Source organism: Procambarus clarkii, chromosome 8, assembly GCF_040958095.1.
Source record: "Procambarus clarkii isolate CNS0578487 chromosome 8, FALCON_Pclarkii_2.0, whole genome shotgun sequence".
Classification (NCBI taxonomy): Eukaryota; Metazoa; Arthropoda; class Malacostraca; order Decapoda; family Cambaridae; genus Procambarus; species Procambarus clarkii.
Window position 1 is genome coordinate 43788338 of NC_091157.1, and position 14965 is coordinate 43803302.

Here is a 14965-nt window from a genome sequence, read left to right on the forward strand (position 1 = left end):
AGTGTAAGGTAATGAAGAGGGAAAGGGAGAAAGAAGACTAGGTGTCTACACCATTAATAGATGGCAATTGAGGGAATCAGAGAGAGAAAGTGTTAGTGATTTTAATAAATCCACTTCCCAAACACCAGAGGCAGGCACACACACACACACACACACACACACACACACACACACACACACACACACACACACACACACACACACACACACACACACACACATATCAGGTGTGTGTGTGAATTGATATTGTGATATCAATCCAATATCAATTGGATTGATAGGGTAGATAAAGACAGTCTATTTAACACAAGGGGAACACGCACAAGGGGACACAGGTGGAAACTGAGTGCCCAAATGAGCCACAGAGATATTAGAAAGAACTTTTTTAGTGTCAGAGTGGTTGACAAATGGAATGCATTAGGAAGTGATGTGGTGGAGGCTGACTCCATACACAGTTTCAAGTGTAGATATGACAGAGCCCGATAGGCTCATGAATCTGTACACCTGTTGATTGACGGTTGAGAGGCGGGACCAAAGAGCCAGAGCTCAACCCCCGCAAACACAACTAGGTGAGTACAACTAGGTGAGTACACACACCCACACACACACACACACACACACACACACACACACACACACACACACACAGGCAGAGTAACATCAGCAGCATATGGGACGCTGGCAAACATTACAACATCATTTAGCAACCTAAATCAGGATGCTTTCAAGGCAATCTACACAACTTTTGTTTGACCAATACTAAATAGATAATAGGCTGAAGAAACTGGACCTCACACACTTGGAGGCTTGAAAATATAGAGGAGATATGATGATAACGTACAAGATACTGAGGGGTATGGAGAAGGTGGACAGGATCAGTCTCTTTAAGTTAAGAGAAAGCAGGACAAGAGAATAAGAGTGGAAGCTGGAAACGCAGATGATTCGAAGACATGCAAGGCATGTATTTTAAATACTTGTAAGAGTGGTCAACAAGTGGACTGCGCTAAGAAGTTCTGGAAGCCACCTCCATTCACAGCTATAAAGTCAGGCTCGACAAAGACTTTGATCGTTAAAATAGTAATGCTTTATAGCAACAGGTACAATAAGGCTAGTAGGCGGAGTATAACGAGCTAGATCTCACTTTTCAGCAGCCACTTGTAGGTAAGTACTGTTAAGTAGATATTGATAGGTAATTTTCTTTTGCATCCGTTCCTACCCACAAGCTCATCCACTCCCTCTTGCTTACCTCTCACGTGATACTACAGGGTATTTGATGGTATCTTCTGATTTGATGCTATAAATAAATTAATGAGAAAAATAAGTCATAGTTTCGGGGGACAGGTAGCCAGGCTTATATCAAGGTTCCCCCCAAGGTGGAACTACTGACCCTCCCCAGGATGCAACCTCCCCCCCCCCCACCATCCCCCCAACATGCAGACTATAGGTACCTATTTACTGTTAAGTGAACTGGTACATTATATGACAGGAAACAAGCCCAATTATTTCTGTTCCACCCTGGATTCGAACACGGAATTTCCGACAGTGAGTGTCGAACGAATCCGACTCCACTACTTTTAGTAATTATTCATAAATTTGTCAGTAATTTAGCAAGTCTTGTTACTTAGTGTTCCGTCTTTACTATGATGCACCCTCTTCAGTCGCTCGTTCCATCACCTTGTGTTCCCATTTACACTACTGGATGTGTTACCCGGCGCTGCTCGGGTCCGCTTGTCTCCCCTTCTTCCCCCCCCCTTTCCCCCCATCTTCTCCCGTTTCTTCTATTCCCCTTTCCCCCCCCCCCCCCTACCAGGCCCCCTTCACCCTAATCACCTTTTCCCCTACCCGGCACCCCTCCACCCTACTCCTCTTACTGAGCTAAATGTTTAATAGATCTCTACCGCTGTCCACGAAAGACAACGTATATATATGCTAGTTAGCATTGTAAATGTGTGGCCACGTCTGTGGTAGGAAATAATTATAAAAAACATGAAGTGGTTTTAATATTATTTATATTATCATAATAAAAACCTAATAATAAAAAAAAAATAAACTTTTCATGTAATAAAGAAATTAGGTCATACTGGAACTTTTAAATGTGCCCAAGACGTAACACTAACGGTTTAAAAAGCTTGAACTTTGTACGAATTTCTTATCCAAAAGCGTAAGTCACCATTCAACTCATCAAGGATGTTGGTGCTGATGCTTTTATGTCCAAGAATGTTGACAAGTTGAGCCACTCGTATTTTCAATAATGTCAAAATCAATCTCTCTCTCTCTCTCTCTCCTCTCTCTCTCTCTATCTCTCTCTCCATCCTTCTATTTCAGTAAGGCACATCATTCGATCTTACCATTTTATTTTAAGTGTTCTTACATTAATTCTCCAACCACCTCACATATCTTAAGTCACTCCATGTCCTCCTCACTTCCCTCATTCATCTCGACCTCACCTCATTCCTTAACGCAATCCTTTCATATTAACCAGTCTCGGTTCTATTCCTTCACTCATCTAGACCTCTCCTCTTCCTCTTTCTCTCCTCGTTCTCTTCTCCTCCTCGTTCTCTTCTCCTCCTCGTTCTCTCCTCCTCCCCCCGACGGAAGGTAAAGAGCGTCCCATCAAATAATAATGTAGGGAAGAGGCGGGGTGAGACATTGGTGTGGTGCGACATTCGCGAAGCGACCCGGGCGATGCCGGAGCCCGTCACCGCCTGACACTTCTCCCTCACATATTAATACCTCTGAAAAGTTTGGTCACCCTACTTTTTGTATTATATTTTTTTTTTTTTGGAGTTTCCAGAGAAATGTCCGGTTGTATTCTTCAGCCGAAGTTGCGTGCAGAGGAATTTTATATTCGAGATTATTTAATAAATGAAAAAAGGAGAGGAGTGTGGATTTGAGTTTTGGGTTTTGTATATGTTTAGAAAATAAAAATACAGCATTCTGTACACCCAATAGGGCGAGTCCCTGTGTTGAAGTGGGTGGTAAGGGCGTGGTTAACTACCTCGTGTCAGTATTTCGTCCACTTGTGTAAGAGATCAGTGTTATGGACGAAACGATCACCTAGAGGGACGAAGAGACCAGTGAGAAACACCAAAGAGAATATAAAACAATAAAGAGCATTGATAGTTACACGGTTATCTATCCCTATGTAGATTCCTGGACCATTCCGACTTGAGAATGGTCCAGGACGGACCGAAACGTCGTCGTCCCTTCACTTTCTAATGTGTGTGGTCTGGTCATCGTTATCTATCCCTCCCACACTGAGTATACACCTGTCGACAGTAATTTGGACATAATTGTCTAAATAGTTTAGTGTCTGGTCAGATAAAGTTTCGGACACAAGTAATGACTATTCTGACCAAGAATACGATATGAAATACTTTGCTTACAGTTATAATCTGTGAGATATACAGAAATATTAAAAATATTAATGTTACAAATTTTAAAATATTAAAAATAATAAAAATATTATATATTAAAAAATAATAATGTGTTAAATATTACAATATTTAACACATTATCCGAACTGCCTACTCATTGATTTTCTTGAAGATGGATATATAACAGACCATCTTAAGCCATGTAGTTCAAATTGGCTAATTTGTTCACTTCCTTAAGAGACTTGCTCTCTCGTCTTAAGAGGAAATATCAGTTTATTTTCCCGAGTGAACTATACATTAGTTATGTAAAAAGTCAGTGACCACAAAGACACTTGAGTTCTTGTTCCAAGGTAAACTGAACCTTACCTTGCCTTCCTTTTCCTTTCGTTTGTTCCGTGGATCAACATCCACACGGCACGGTCTCTTACCATTACTTTTGGTTGACGGTCTCCTCAACCACGCTCTTAGACTCTGGTGTTTCAAGTTTGGCTTGTGAATCACAATCTGGTTGATCAGGTATCCTCTAGAAGTGCTTATCGAGTTCTCGTTTGAACACGAGTGGCGTTATAGTTATGGCTCTAATGTTCAGAAGATGAGCCTAACTACACATAAAACTACAATATATAAAAAAAATGCTTTATGTAGGAAAAATACCAATTTTGAACATAGCGTTTAAACTGATGAATGCGATTTTAAGGTTGGCCGAAGCCTGAACGAGCCAAACATGAGCCTCAAGGCCTCAAGGGCAGTGTGGTGACATCACCCCCGGGGTGCCTCTTTCATCAGCTCTAAGTCTTGGGGACGTCTTTACTACGGCCAGTAGTCTCAAGGGAGACTTCTCCCGGTAAGCGCTGATTCACATAAAAACATAACAATTGGTTTTTACAAATGGTAATCACGAGTCTGAAATTATAAACTATTTTAATAAAAATCAATTATAGTTTATTCTGGAATCGTATGTGTACGATTCCATATACATGTTAAGCATAGCACATTATAAACAAATTGATGGCAGGTAGAGATATTTCTCCTGGGACTTTTATTTAAAAAATTGTTTTATGCCAATGCTAATATTTCCAATTTTAGCTAAAATTTCCTAATTTTATGCTAATGCTAAAATTTCCAATTTTAGCATTTTTTCAAATTTTTCATGTAAATTGACCTTTTTAATTCAAATTTATTTGCTTTAAACCATACATAGAGGACAGTTTTCTCTGGCTCAGTCGTGTTTTAGTTAAATTTAAGGATTATTTAAATTCGTAGGACACTGGTAGGGAGTTTACTGTAAGACGCTGGTGGTAAATTTACAGTAGGATCTTGAGGTTATCTTGTGATGATTTCCGGGCTTAGTGTCCCCGCGGCCCGGTCCTCGACGAGGCCTACACCCCCAGGAAGCAGCCCGTGACAGCTGACTAATTCCAAGGTAGCTATTTACTGCTAGGTAACAGGGGCATGAGGGTGAAACTAACTCTGCCCATTGTTTCTCGCCGGCGCCCGGGATCGAACCCGGGACCACAGGATCACGCGGCCATTGTTCTGTCCGCTCAGCCATTAGCTCCCGATACTTGTGGATACTTGTGGTGAGTTTACAGTCGAATCAGAAATCGATAATTTTGGGTCGTTTTCAGATAATACAATAATTAGTGAACATAGATTTGATACATTCATAAGCATTAAATACTAAACAAGAACTGGTTTACAGGTTAATTATCAGTCACCAGAAACTTTCAGGATTTCAATAAAACTCACATCAAGAAAGCTTATATGATTTATTGAAGCAACTATAGTGTTTATTCTTAACTAATGATTTTATTAAATAATTTTATTCTTATTAAATTCTTTAATATTATTAAATTCTTTCAAAATACTGGTTATCCTCTTTATTTCGTACATGATTCGCTTAAAATGTACTTACCAAATAAATTTTGTTCTTCCTGAACTCCACTGTAAAAAAGAACATGACATAAGCACCTAATTGATGTCCGTGCACCTAATTGATGATTCGCTGTTATTTCCACGTAAACAAATTTAACATATATTATTCCCACAGTATTAACACCACATTCACTTGAAAGCATTTTGAGTAATGTTTGTACCACAAGTTCAACTCCGTCCAGCGCCCTTAGTATAATTCTGTTCAATAGTAGTAGGCATCCAACAGTCTCAGGAGACTATGGACTTGCGCACTGGCGTCGGCCTGGTCTGGAGTGGTCTCACCAGGGCGCAAAGCCAGGGTAGGTTGATTCTGGAGAGAAGCTGTTACCCAAGCAGCAGGTCCCCCCCTCTCCACGGCGCTGAAAGTCTCCAATGGAAAGGCAGACACCAATACGATTGATTTAATAAGTCAATTACTCAATTCAGCTCTGCACACTCGGTTTAGCACTCGCTACACAGTCTTCACTCACTTCAAAACTCACCTCAACACTCGCTACACACACAGTTCAACACTGGCCTTACAATCAGCTCATCACAACACAGTTCAGTACTCACAAGATTGTATGATGCACTACATCATTTCCTCCACCTGACACCTTAACTAGTGCGCTCGTCTTTTTACTAAAATGTTTCCTTTCTCTCACATATGTCTTACAAACCATTGCCAATGTTGGCCCATAAGCCCAGAGCGGCTGCGAGCTCCCAGCATGTGACGACCTATATTTGTCACAACGGATGCTGCCTCCGTTAATAACATCCACTGCAGAACAATCCCAGCAGTTTGTATATTTTCACTTTGCAGTATTTAGCAAATGCTAATCAAAAGCGGGGATCATATATGTTGCAAATTATCTACTAAATGTTGCAATTAGTTTCTTTGAATTTTCAGTTCATATTCTTGGCAGGAGAGTGAGCCTTATCCTGGACATTGTCCAGGGATAATGTTGGTAATATTCTTCTGGTCGACTCGGTGGGTACGGGTTAATGTTGGCCTTGAATTCCGCTCCTTGTGCATTTGTCCGTGTATGTCTGGGTCCAGACCGAGCAAAATAGGATATTTCACGCACGTGCCGTTGGAATACATGACTGTAGTGAAGTTTGGTAAGAATGTTCTTGGTTAAGTGTCTTTGTGTTTTTTCTGTCTTTCTGTCTGTGTGTCTCTTGTCTGTCTCTGTCTGTCTGTCTGTCTCTCTCTGTCTCTTTCTCTCTCTTTCTCTCGTCTCCAACTAGTGTTGTACTCCATGAACATGTTCCTTGTGACTCTGTGCTCTCAGCTCTGGTTAGATCATTTTATCAGCCTTTCACCAGGTACTTCTATTAGCCCAAATTTTGAAATAAAATATTTCTTATAGAAAATAACAGTGTTCAGATACATATACACATCTTCAAACACAGAGCTTCTTTCGTGGTGAGGGTACCAAAAGCAGATATCTTTTCTGGTGATTTATGTGTCGCAATTGTATGTGCTCCAGAGGAATGAGTTTTGATATAAATTTCTCATGGCGGAAGGCCAGACCAAAATGTGTACCCGGTCTGGTTCATGGCGCAGTAGATATGGTAATGAGAAAATTTGTCTTGATTTTTCTTAACACATGAGCGGACTTAATTTTTATATTATTATGTTTTAATTTTTTGTATTTTTATTTTTGTATTTGTATTTTTTATTTGTAATTTGTTGAGGGAGAGAGGCTCCAGGACGTGGTAATACTTAGGCTGTGCAACACTGGGTGTCATTCTGAGGTTGATACTCGCAACATTCACATGTTGGGTTTATGGGAGCTGTTCGCACGTCAGGTTATGCAAAAGCGAAGGTATCATCAATAGCCATGGACCAGGAGGACAAGCAGCAGCCAGGCTGCAAGATATCACTGCTTGTCTGAGAATGTTGAGCACAGTAACACAATTTCCTTCAATTTCTTCGACTCATTTGCTTTTCCAACTTCGATTTGTACCTTCGTGTCCAACTTTCTCTCAATATAAAGAGGTTCTCCTTGTTGAATAATCTTCTAATAAGAGTTTATCAATACTAACACCATCACAAGACTCTCTTAAATGAAATAAACTTTCGTTCTCGAAAACTCAGAATTGTTAAATATCAATAACGGTTAAATGTTAAAATTAAACACGCAGCACTAAGTTCTTACATTGTCTTGTGCTGAAATACACGTAATAGTAACTTTTGAAATCCCAAACAACGAGTGAATGATGTAAAAATTATTTCTGGCTGGTGGAGCTGCACCTTTGCATTTGCAACATCACCACATAAATATTGTTCAATTAATTGCAGCTCATAAACCACTGCATTATTTAACACAATATTACGATTCTTACGTTTAAGACCACAACGAACTTATTAAATGAATAACTTTCCTCACCAAGACTCGACTCGTGTGGTGAGGCTGTTAAGGTCCATAACCTGATGTCGGGATCACACCAACCCGTTCTCGCACTTGTTACAGTCAATATTGGCATATTTAATAAGTGCATATTTGACATACTAATTGATTGTCAATATTTTAGTTTACCTTGAAAAGCTTCATAGAAAACACCGACCTCACCTAACCTTCTTAGTATGTTAAGATAAGCATCTTATTGCTTCTTAATTACAATTATTAACCTATACCGTTGATAGGTTAAGTAATAATTGTAAATAAAAAGCAATAAGATGCTTATCTTAACATACTAAGAAGGTTAGGTGAGGTCGGTGTTTTCTATGAAGCTTTTCAAGGTAAACTAAAATATTCACAATCAATTAGTATGTCACATATGCACTTATTAAATAAGCCAATATTGACTATAAGCAAGTGTGAGAACGGGTTGATCACACACATTCACATTTTTCTACCTAATATTGACGCCTAACGTACGATAGAAACTAATGCAAACTGGATTATCCGAACCTAGAATGGTGTAGACGTCCAGCCCTCATCCTGTGTAATTGTTTAGCAAGACAGTCCACTAATACTGGACCGGTAACTGGACCGCTGGAATAACTGGACCGCTGGAATAGCTGGACCGCGAATAGTGGACCGCATGCTTTTTTAACGGAAGGTGATGGCAACTTGAGACTTGTACATGCTAAGTGGGAGACGTGCTCAATCGGTTCAGTCAACGCTCATGTAGCTCTCCAGTGATTGGTAATATTTTCTGATGTACAACAGGAGCTGGGGGATAATACCCAATAACAGCTCAGTAAAAAGTAGCAGGATTGTTGCTTCCATTGCCGGGTCAACAACTTGCTCTCTCTAACCCCGGGATGAGCCGTGAGTGAACTAACAATGGGTGAACTAACAGTGGGTGAACTAACAGTGGGTGAACTAGCAGTGGGTGAACTAACAGTGGGTGAACTAACAGTGGGTGAACTAGCAGTGGGTGAATTAGCAATGGGTGAACTAGCAATGGGTGAACTAGCAATGGGTGAACTAGCAATGGGTGAACTAGCAATGGGTGAACTAGCAATGGGTGAACTAACAATGGGTGAACTAGCAGTGGGTGAACTAGCAATGGGTGAACTAGCAATGGGTGAACTAGTAATGGGTGAACTAGCAATGGGTAAACTAGCAATGGGTAAACTAGCAATGGGTAAACTAGCAATGGGTGAACTAGCAATGGGTAAACTAGCAATGGGTAAACTAGCAATGGGTGAATTAGCAATGGGTGAACAAGCAATAGGTGAACTAGCAATGGGTGAACTAGCAATGGGTGAACTAGCAATGGGTGAACTAGCAATGGGTGAACTAGTAATGGGTGAACTAGTAATGGGTGAACTAGTAATGGGTGAACTAGTAATGGGTGAACTAACAATGGGTGAACTAACAGTGGGTGAACTAGCAGTGGGTGAACTAACAGTGGGTGAATTAGCAATGGATGAACAAGCAATGGGTGAACTAACAATGGGTGAACTAGCAATGGGTGAACTAGCAATGGGTGAACTAGCAATGGGTGAACTAGCAATGGGTGAACTAGTAATGGGTGAACTAGTAATGGGTGAACTAGTAATGGGTGAACTAGTAATGGGTGAACTAACAATGGGTGAACTAGCAATGGGTAAACTAGCAATGGGTGAACTAGCAATGGGTGAACTAGCAATGGGTGAACTAACAGTGGGTGAACTAGTAATGGGTGAACTAGCAATGGGTGAACTAACAATGGGTGAACTAACAATGGGTGAACAGTGGGTGAACTAGCAATGGGTGAACTAGCAATGGGTGAACTAGCAATGGGTGAACTAACAGTGGGTGAACTAGCAATGGGTGAACTAACAGTGGGTGAACTAACAGTGGGTGAACTAACAGTGGGTGAACTAACAATGGGTGAACTAACAGTGGGTGAACTAACAGTGGGTGAACTAACAGTGGGTGAACTAACAGTGGGTGAACTAGCAATGGGTGAACTAACAATGGGTGAACTAGCAATGGGTGAACTAACAATGGGTGAACTAACAATGGGTGAACTAACAATGGGTGAACTAGCAATGGGTGAACTAACAGTGGGTGAACTAGCAATGGGTGAACTAGCAATGGGTGAACTAGCAATGAGTGAACTAGCAATGAGTGAACTAACAGTGGGTGAACTAACAATGGGTGAACTAGCAATGAGTGAACTAGCAATGGGTGAACTAACAATGGGTGAACTAGCAATGGGTGAACTAGCAATGAGTGAACTAGCAATGAGTGAACTAGCAATGGGTGAACTAACAATGAGTGAACTAGCAATGGGTGAACTAGCAATGAGTGGCGGCGGCTTCTGGCCCGCCCACCACCAACGGCTTCCCGAAAAGGTTGTACTAAAAATCAGTTATTAAAACAGTTATTATTTCCTCTTGTTCTATATAAATATTAGGATTTATTATTTATTTACTATTGAATGAGTTACACTGCTTCAGACTCGTGTAATAAAAGTCCAAAGTAAGTAAAGCCAGACTCGGTTCCTAGTCTGGCAATGTCCGAGATCTCATGACTAAATCCCATAAATTTACTGTAAATAAATATAATAAAGCTTTACTGATTATCAGGATTTTACTACATTTAGTAAAGAACACACCAGTCAACGTTTCTGGTAAAAAAAACAGTTGAATTGCCTCATTAATTATTGAACAAGGTTTCGGTGACTAATATAAACTAGCGAATTATCTTAATTTGTTGGTAAGAACAGGGGAGGACACGGGTGGTGTCGTGACAAGTATGCTTGGGGTCGTGGGGTCGTGGGGTCGTGGGCAGCAGGGATGGGTTGTAGCATGGGGTCATCAGTGACAGAGGATGGTCGCCACATAGGTCATACGACACATGTAGGGGTCATGACAGAAACAGGACTGAGACCACGATGGGGTCGGGCCATCGACCCCATCGTAAGGGGTCATAAGAGACTTTCATAAATCATAGAATCATAAGAGACTTTATGATTTATGACATCGATGGGGTCATGAGTCGGTGGGGACCAGAAAAACAAAATAATAATAATATTTATTCAGGTAAAAAGTACATACATTCGAAATGAGTTAGAGACAGAGTGTTGGATTTCTAGATAGACCTAGAACATACTAGGCCTAAAGTCACTATTACATCCTGTGTTTCAGGCAAGGAAAAGGCGTGACGGGGATTAGCGATGACGGGGTTCGGTAGAGACAGAGATCAGCTTAGGCAAGGGAGGGGCGCAGAAAATATCGGAAGGTGAAACGACTCCCTGGTAATCCCAGAGGAACCATTGAATACTTCGTCACTTTTAAAGCCGAGACACTCAGAGCAAAATGCAGATGTTCCATCACAATACTGACCACCTCAGACCATGGTGGACCCCTGACAGCTGAGTGGATGGCGCTTCGGATTCGTATTCATGAGATTCCGGGTTCGATCCCCGGTGGAGGCGGAAACAAATGGGCAGAGTTTTGTTTCACCCTGATGCGCCTGTTCACCTAGGACTAAATAGGTACCTGGGAGTTAGATAGCTGCTACGGGCTACTTCCTGGGGGTGTGTAACAAAAAGGAGGCCTGGTCGAGGACCGGGCCGAGAGGACGCTAAGCCCCGAAATCATCTCAAGATAACCTCAATATATATAAGAACTCTCTGTACCCAGGCAATGATAACTACACAGGACCCAATATATGCATACTTTACCGGACCCAAGAAGCAGATGACCTTGAACTCATGAAATAGATATTAGAGCTAACCCAATAAATTTACAGTTTATCCAATAAATAAATTGATCCAATAAACGGATCAACAGGACCCAGCTAGTGGATGCTAGACAAAGGAAAAATAGACAAAACTTCAAAAGTTCAAACGCTCAATGTTGAATTAAAAGTGAATAAAAGCTATCTATTTTGACTCAACGTTACCGACGTAGAATAAACGTTATCGTCTTTGAACCAAAGAACGTTAAACGAACGTTAAGAAAAGGTAAACACACAGCTGAACATCACATAGCTTAGGCAGGTTATTAATATGGATTATTAGGAAAATAATTGAATTATCAAAAAATTAATAACTTTATGAATAAGATTATGGCTATTATTGAACTCATTGTGAACCTCTTGAGTCCAAATGCGACAGATTTAGTGAGAGATAAAGGAGAAGCCGCAGAACAGGGACCAAACAAAGGAGAGAAAGAGATGAAAGGAAAATAAAAAGGAGATGGGTGCAAGGACCCGAAAAATGACTGGAAGCGTCAAGAGCCTGGAAGGGGAGCGAGAGCCCTGGAAAAGGGAGAGAGTCTTGAGGGGAAAGAAAGAGCCTAAAAGGGCAGCAAGAGTCTGGAAAGGGAGCGAAACCCTGGAAAGAGAAGGAGAATCTGGAAGGGAAAGAGAAGCTGGAGAAAGTGGAGCAAGAATCTTGTAGAGGAATCAGAGGTACAGAGGAAAATTTATGGCTTAGGAAATTCTAAGATGGTTAGAAATAAGGGATGTTTGAGGAGACACAGAGACCGTCTAAGACACAGATGCTGAAAAGAGAACCTCCACTTTTTACGTAATTAAGTTAGAGATACAATGGGGTAATACAGAACTCACATTTTAATATCTACAAGACAGTAAAATACCAAAAAATCTCTAACAGAGCTGCTTACACAACGGCGAATGATCATGATAAAAGGAAGGAAAAATTAAATAAATTACGAACTAAAAGATATTAGTTAGAGCAACCAAAAAATAAAATAAATCTTAGTTACAATTAATGTCGATATTCATGAACTGTAAACACAAAATGAATACGATCATCAGAGGCGATGAGTCACAATAACCTGGCTAAAGTATGTTGACCAGACCACACACTAGAAAGTGAAGGGACGACGACGTTTCGGCCCGTCCTGGACCATTCTCAAGTCGATTGTGTCAAGTCGGACCATCTCTCAATCGACTTGAGAATGGTCCAGAACGGACCGAAACGTCGTCGTCCCTTCACCTTCTAGTGTGTGGTCTCGTCAACGGTCATCAGAGAACTGGAGAAAGAGAAGAAATGACCCGATAGCTGAAATATATGACAAAATAGTGAAGAGATGAAGGAATTCGATGAAATAGTAGACACAATAAAAGCGACTCGTGCGAGGGAGACTAACACCATATGTTGCATATGTATCATAATGCACAAGTACACATAGTCAGAATACATGCGATGTGTGTGTCTCGGTATACATCAGTGTCACGTGTGTACAGTCCCAGAAGTGGTCATACACTTGCCTCTTTTTTGTTACACCCCCCCCCCCCCATGAAGCAGCCCGTAGCAGCTGTCTAACTCCCAGGTACCTATTTACTGCTAGATGAACAGGGGCCATCAGGGTGAAAGAATATCTTTGTTTCCACCTCCGCCGGGGTTCGAACCCGGAACCTTAGGACTACAAGTCCCGAGCGCTGTCCACTCAACCGTCATACATATTTCAAGTATTCTGAAACAAATCTCCCGTCCTCCATAAATATCTATATAATAGCTATACAGGTATTCACAATTTGATCTCCAGCTCAATTAATCACAAACAGAAGCTGTGTTTTTGTCTTCGATGTTTTCGTCGGTAATTTCTCTCCTAAGTTGTTTTTGTTTCAGATTTAGCTACTTAGAACGAAGTGTCCATGTAGCACGGGCTATGGCGAGCCCGTAAACACTCCTAAGACCAGTTGACACCTCAAATTACCGGCGCAGATCATTGGTGGTGACCCATACAACCACCAGAATTCTTACTCAGGATGTACACTCATGATTTGTACTCATGATGAGTCATGATACTCTGTACACGCCATGTATACTCACACTTATGTGTGAGTACACATCGAGGTAAGCGCACACAGAAAATCACAATAACGTGATGCATCAGTGAACAATGTCGTAGCTCGGTTGATTAAGGCAGCGTCTGGGATGATCTCGGACGTAGGTTCGAATCCTCGTCACGGCCCTTGTGGATTTGTTCTCCGAGAGGTAAGCGGGTTACTTAAAGACGCAGAAGGGTGTGGCCGGGCTCCACCAGAGCTGCTCTCTCCTGGTGAGGTCCGGTCTAGGATGAGGACTCCTTGTGGAACCTTTCTGGTCTCGTTGGTTCTCTTTGATGTCCTGAGTGACATCCCTTTTATAGCTGCTGAGCAACAGTTGCCCTAAATTTCCGCCCTTCGATTGGTTCCTGGGGAGAGGGGGAGGGGGAGGGGGAGCTAACATGGTTCTAATTTAAAGACAAGTGTCTTGAGAGTGCACTGTCTCATGATTTCACGCACACGCGCGCGCACACAGAAGAACTGAGAGGAATGAGCTACGAGGAAAGGCTAAAGGAGCTGAACCTCACGTCCCTGGAAAACAGAAGAGTAAGGGGAGACATGATAACCACCTACAAAATTCTCAGGGGAATTGACAGGGTGGACAAAGACAAACTCTTCAGCACGGGTGGAACACGAAGAAGTGGACACAGGTGGAAACTTCGTACTCAGATGAGCAACAGAGACGTTAGAAAGAATTTTTTCAGTGTGTGAGTAGTTAATAAATGGAATGCACTAGGAAGTGATGTGGTGGAGGCTGACACCATACACAGTTTCAAATGTAGATATGATAGAGCCCAGTAGGCTCAGGAATCTGTACACCAGTTGATTGACAGTTGAGAGGCGGGACCAAAGAGACAAAGCTCAACCCCCTCAAGCACAACTAGGTGAGTCCACGCACACAAGGACACACGCACACACACTAAAGGTACGTATAAAATTCTCAGGGGAATTGACAGAGTGGAAATAAATGAAATGTTCACACGGAATAGTAACAGAACGAGGGGACATGGGTGGAAGCTGGAAACTCAGATGAGTCACAGAGATGTTAGGAAGTTTTCTTTTAGCGTGAGAGTAGTGGAGAAATTGAATGCACTTAAAGAGCAGGTTGTGGAAGCAAACTTTATTCATAATTGTAAAACTAGATATGATAGGGAAATAGGACCGGAGTCATTGCTATAAACAACCGATGGCTAGAAAGGCGGGATCCAAGAGTTAATGCTCGATCCTACAGGCACAAATAGCTGAGCACAAATAGGTAAGTACACACACACACATTGCCGTAACAGGTGAACTGCCAAAAATTTGGAAGACGGCAAACGTAGTTCCAATATACAACAAGGGGGAATGACAGGAGGCACTGAACTACAGGCCAGTGTCCCTAACCTGCATACCATGCAAGTTAATGGAGAAGATTGTGAGAAA

At 41.5% G+C, this 14965-nt stretch overlaps 2 protein-coding genes across 2 annotated transcripts; both read left to right on the plus strand.

Annotated features, from left to right (window-relative positions):
- Positions 1-8590: 8590 nt before the first annotated feature.
- LOC123759836 (sperm acrosomal protein FSA-ACR.1-like) lies at positions 8591-9499 on the plus strand. The gene has a single exon (XM_045745095.1). The coding sequence runs from the start codon at positions 8591-8593 to the stop codon at positions 9497-9499; it is 909 nt and encodes a 302-aa protein (XP_045601051.1).
- Positions 9500-9501: 2 nt separating this feature from the next.
- Positions 9502-10116, plus strand: LOC123759835 (sperm acrosomal protein FSA-ACR.1-like). The gene has a single exon (XM_045745094.1). It carries the CDS (start codon positions 9502-9504, stop codon positions 10114-10116), a length of 615 nt encoding a protein of 204 aa, XP_045601050.1.
- The last annotated feature ends 4849 nt before the right edge of the window (positions 10117-14965 follow it).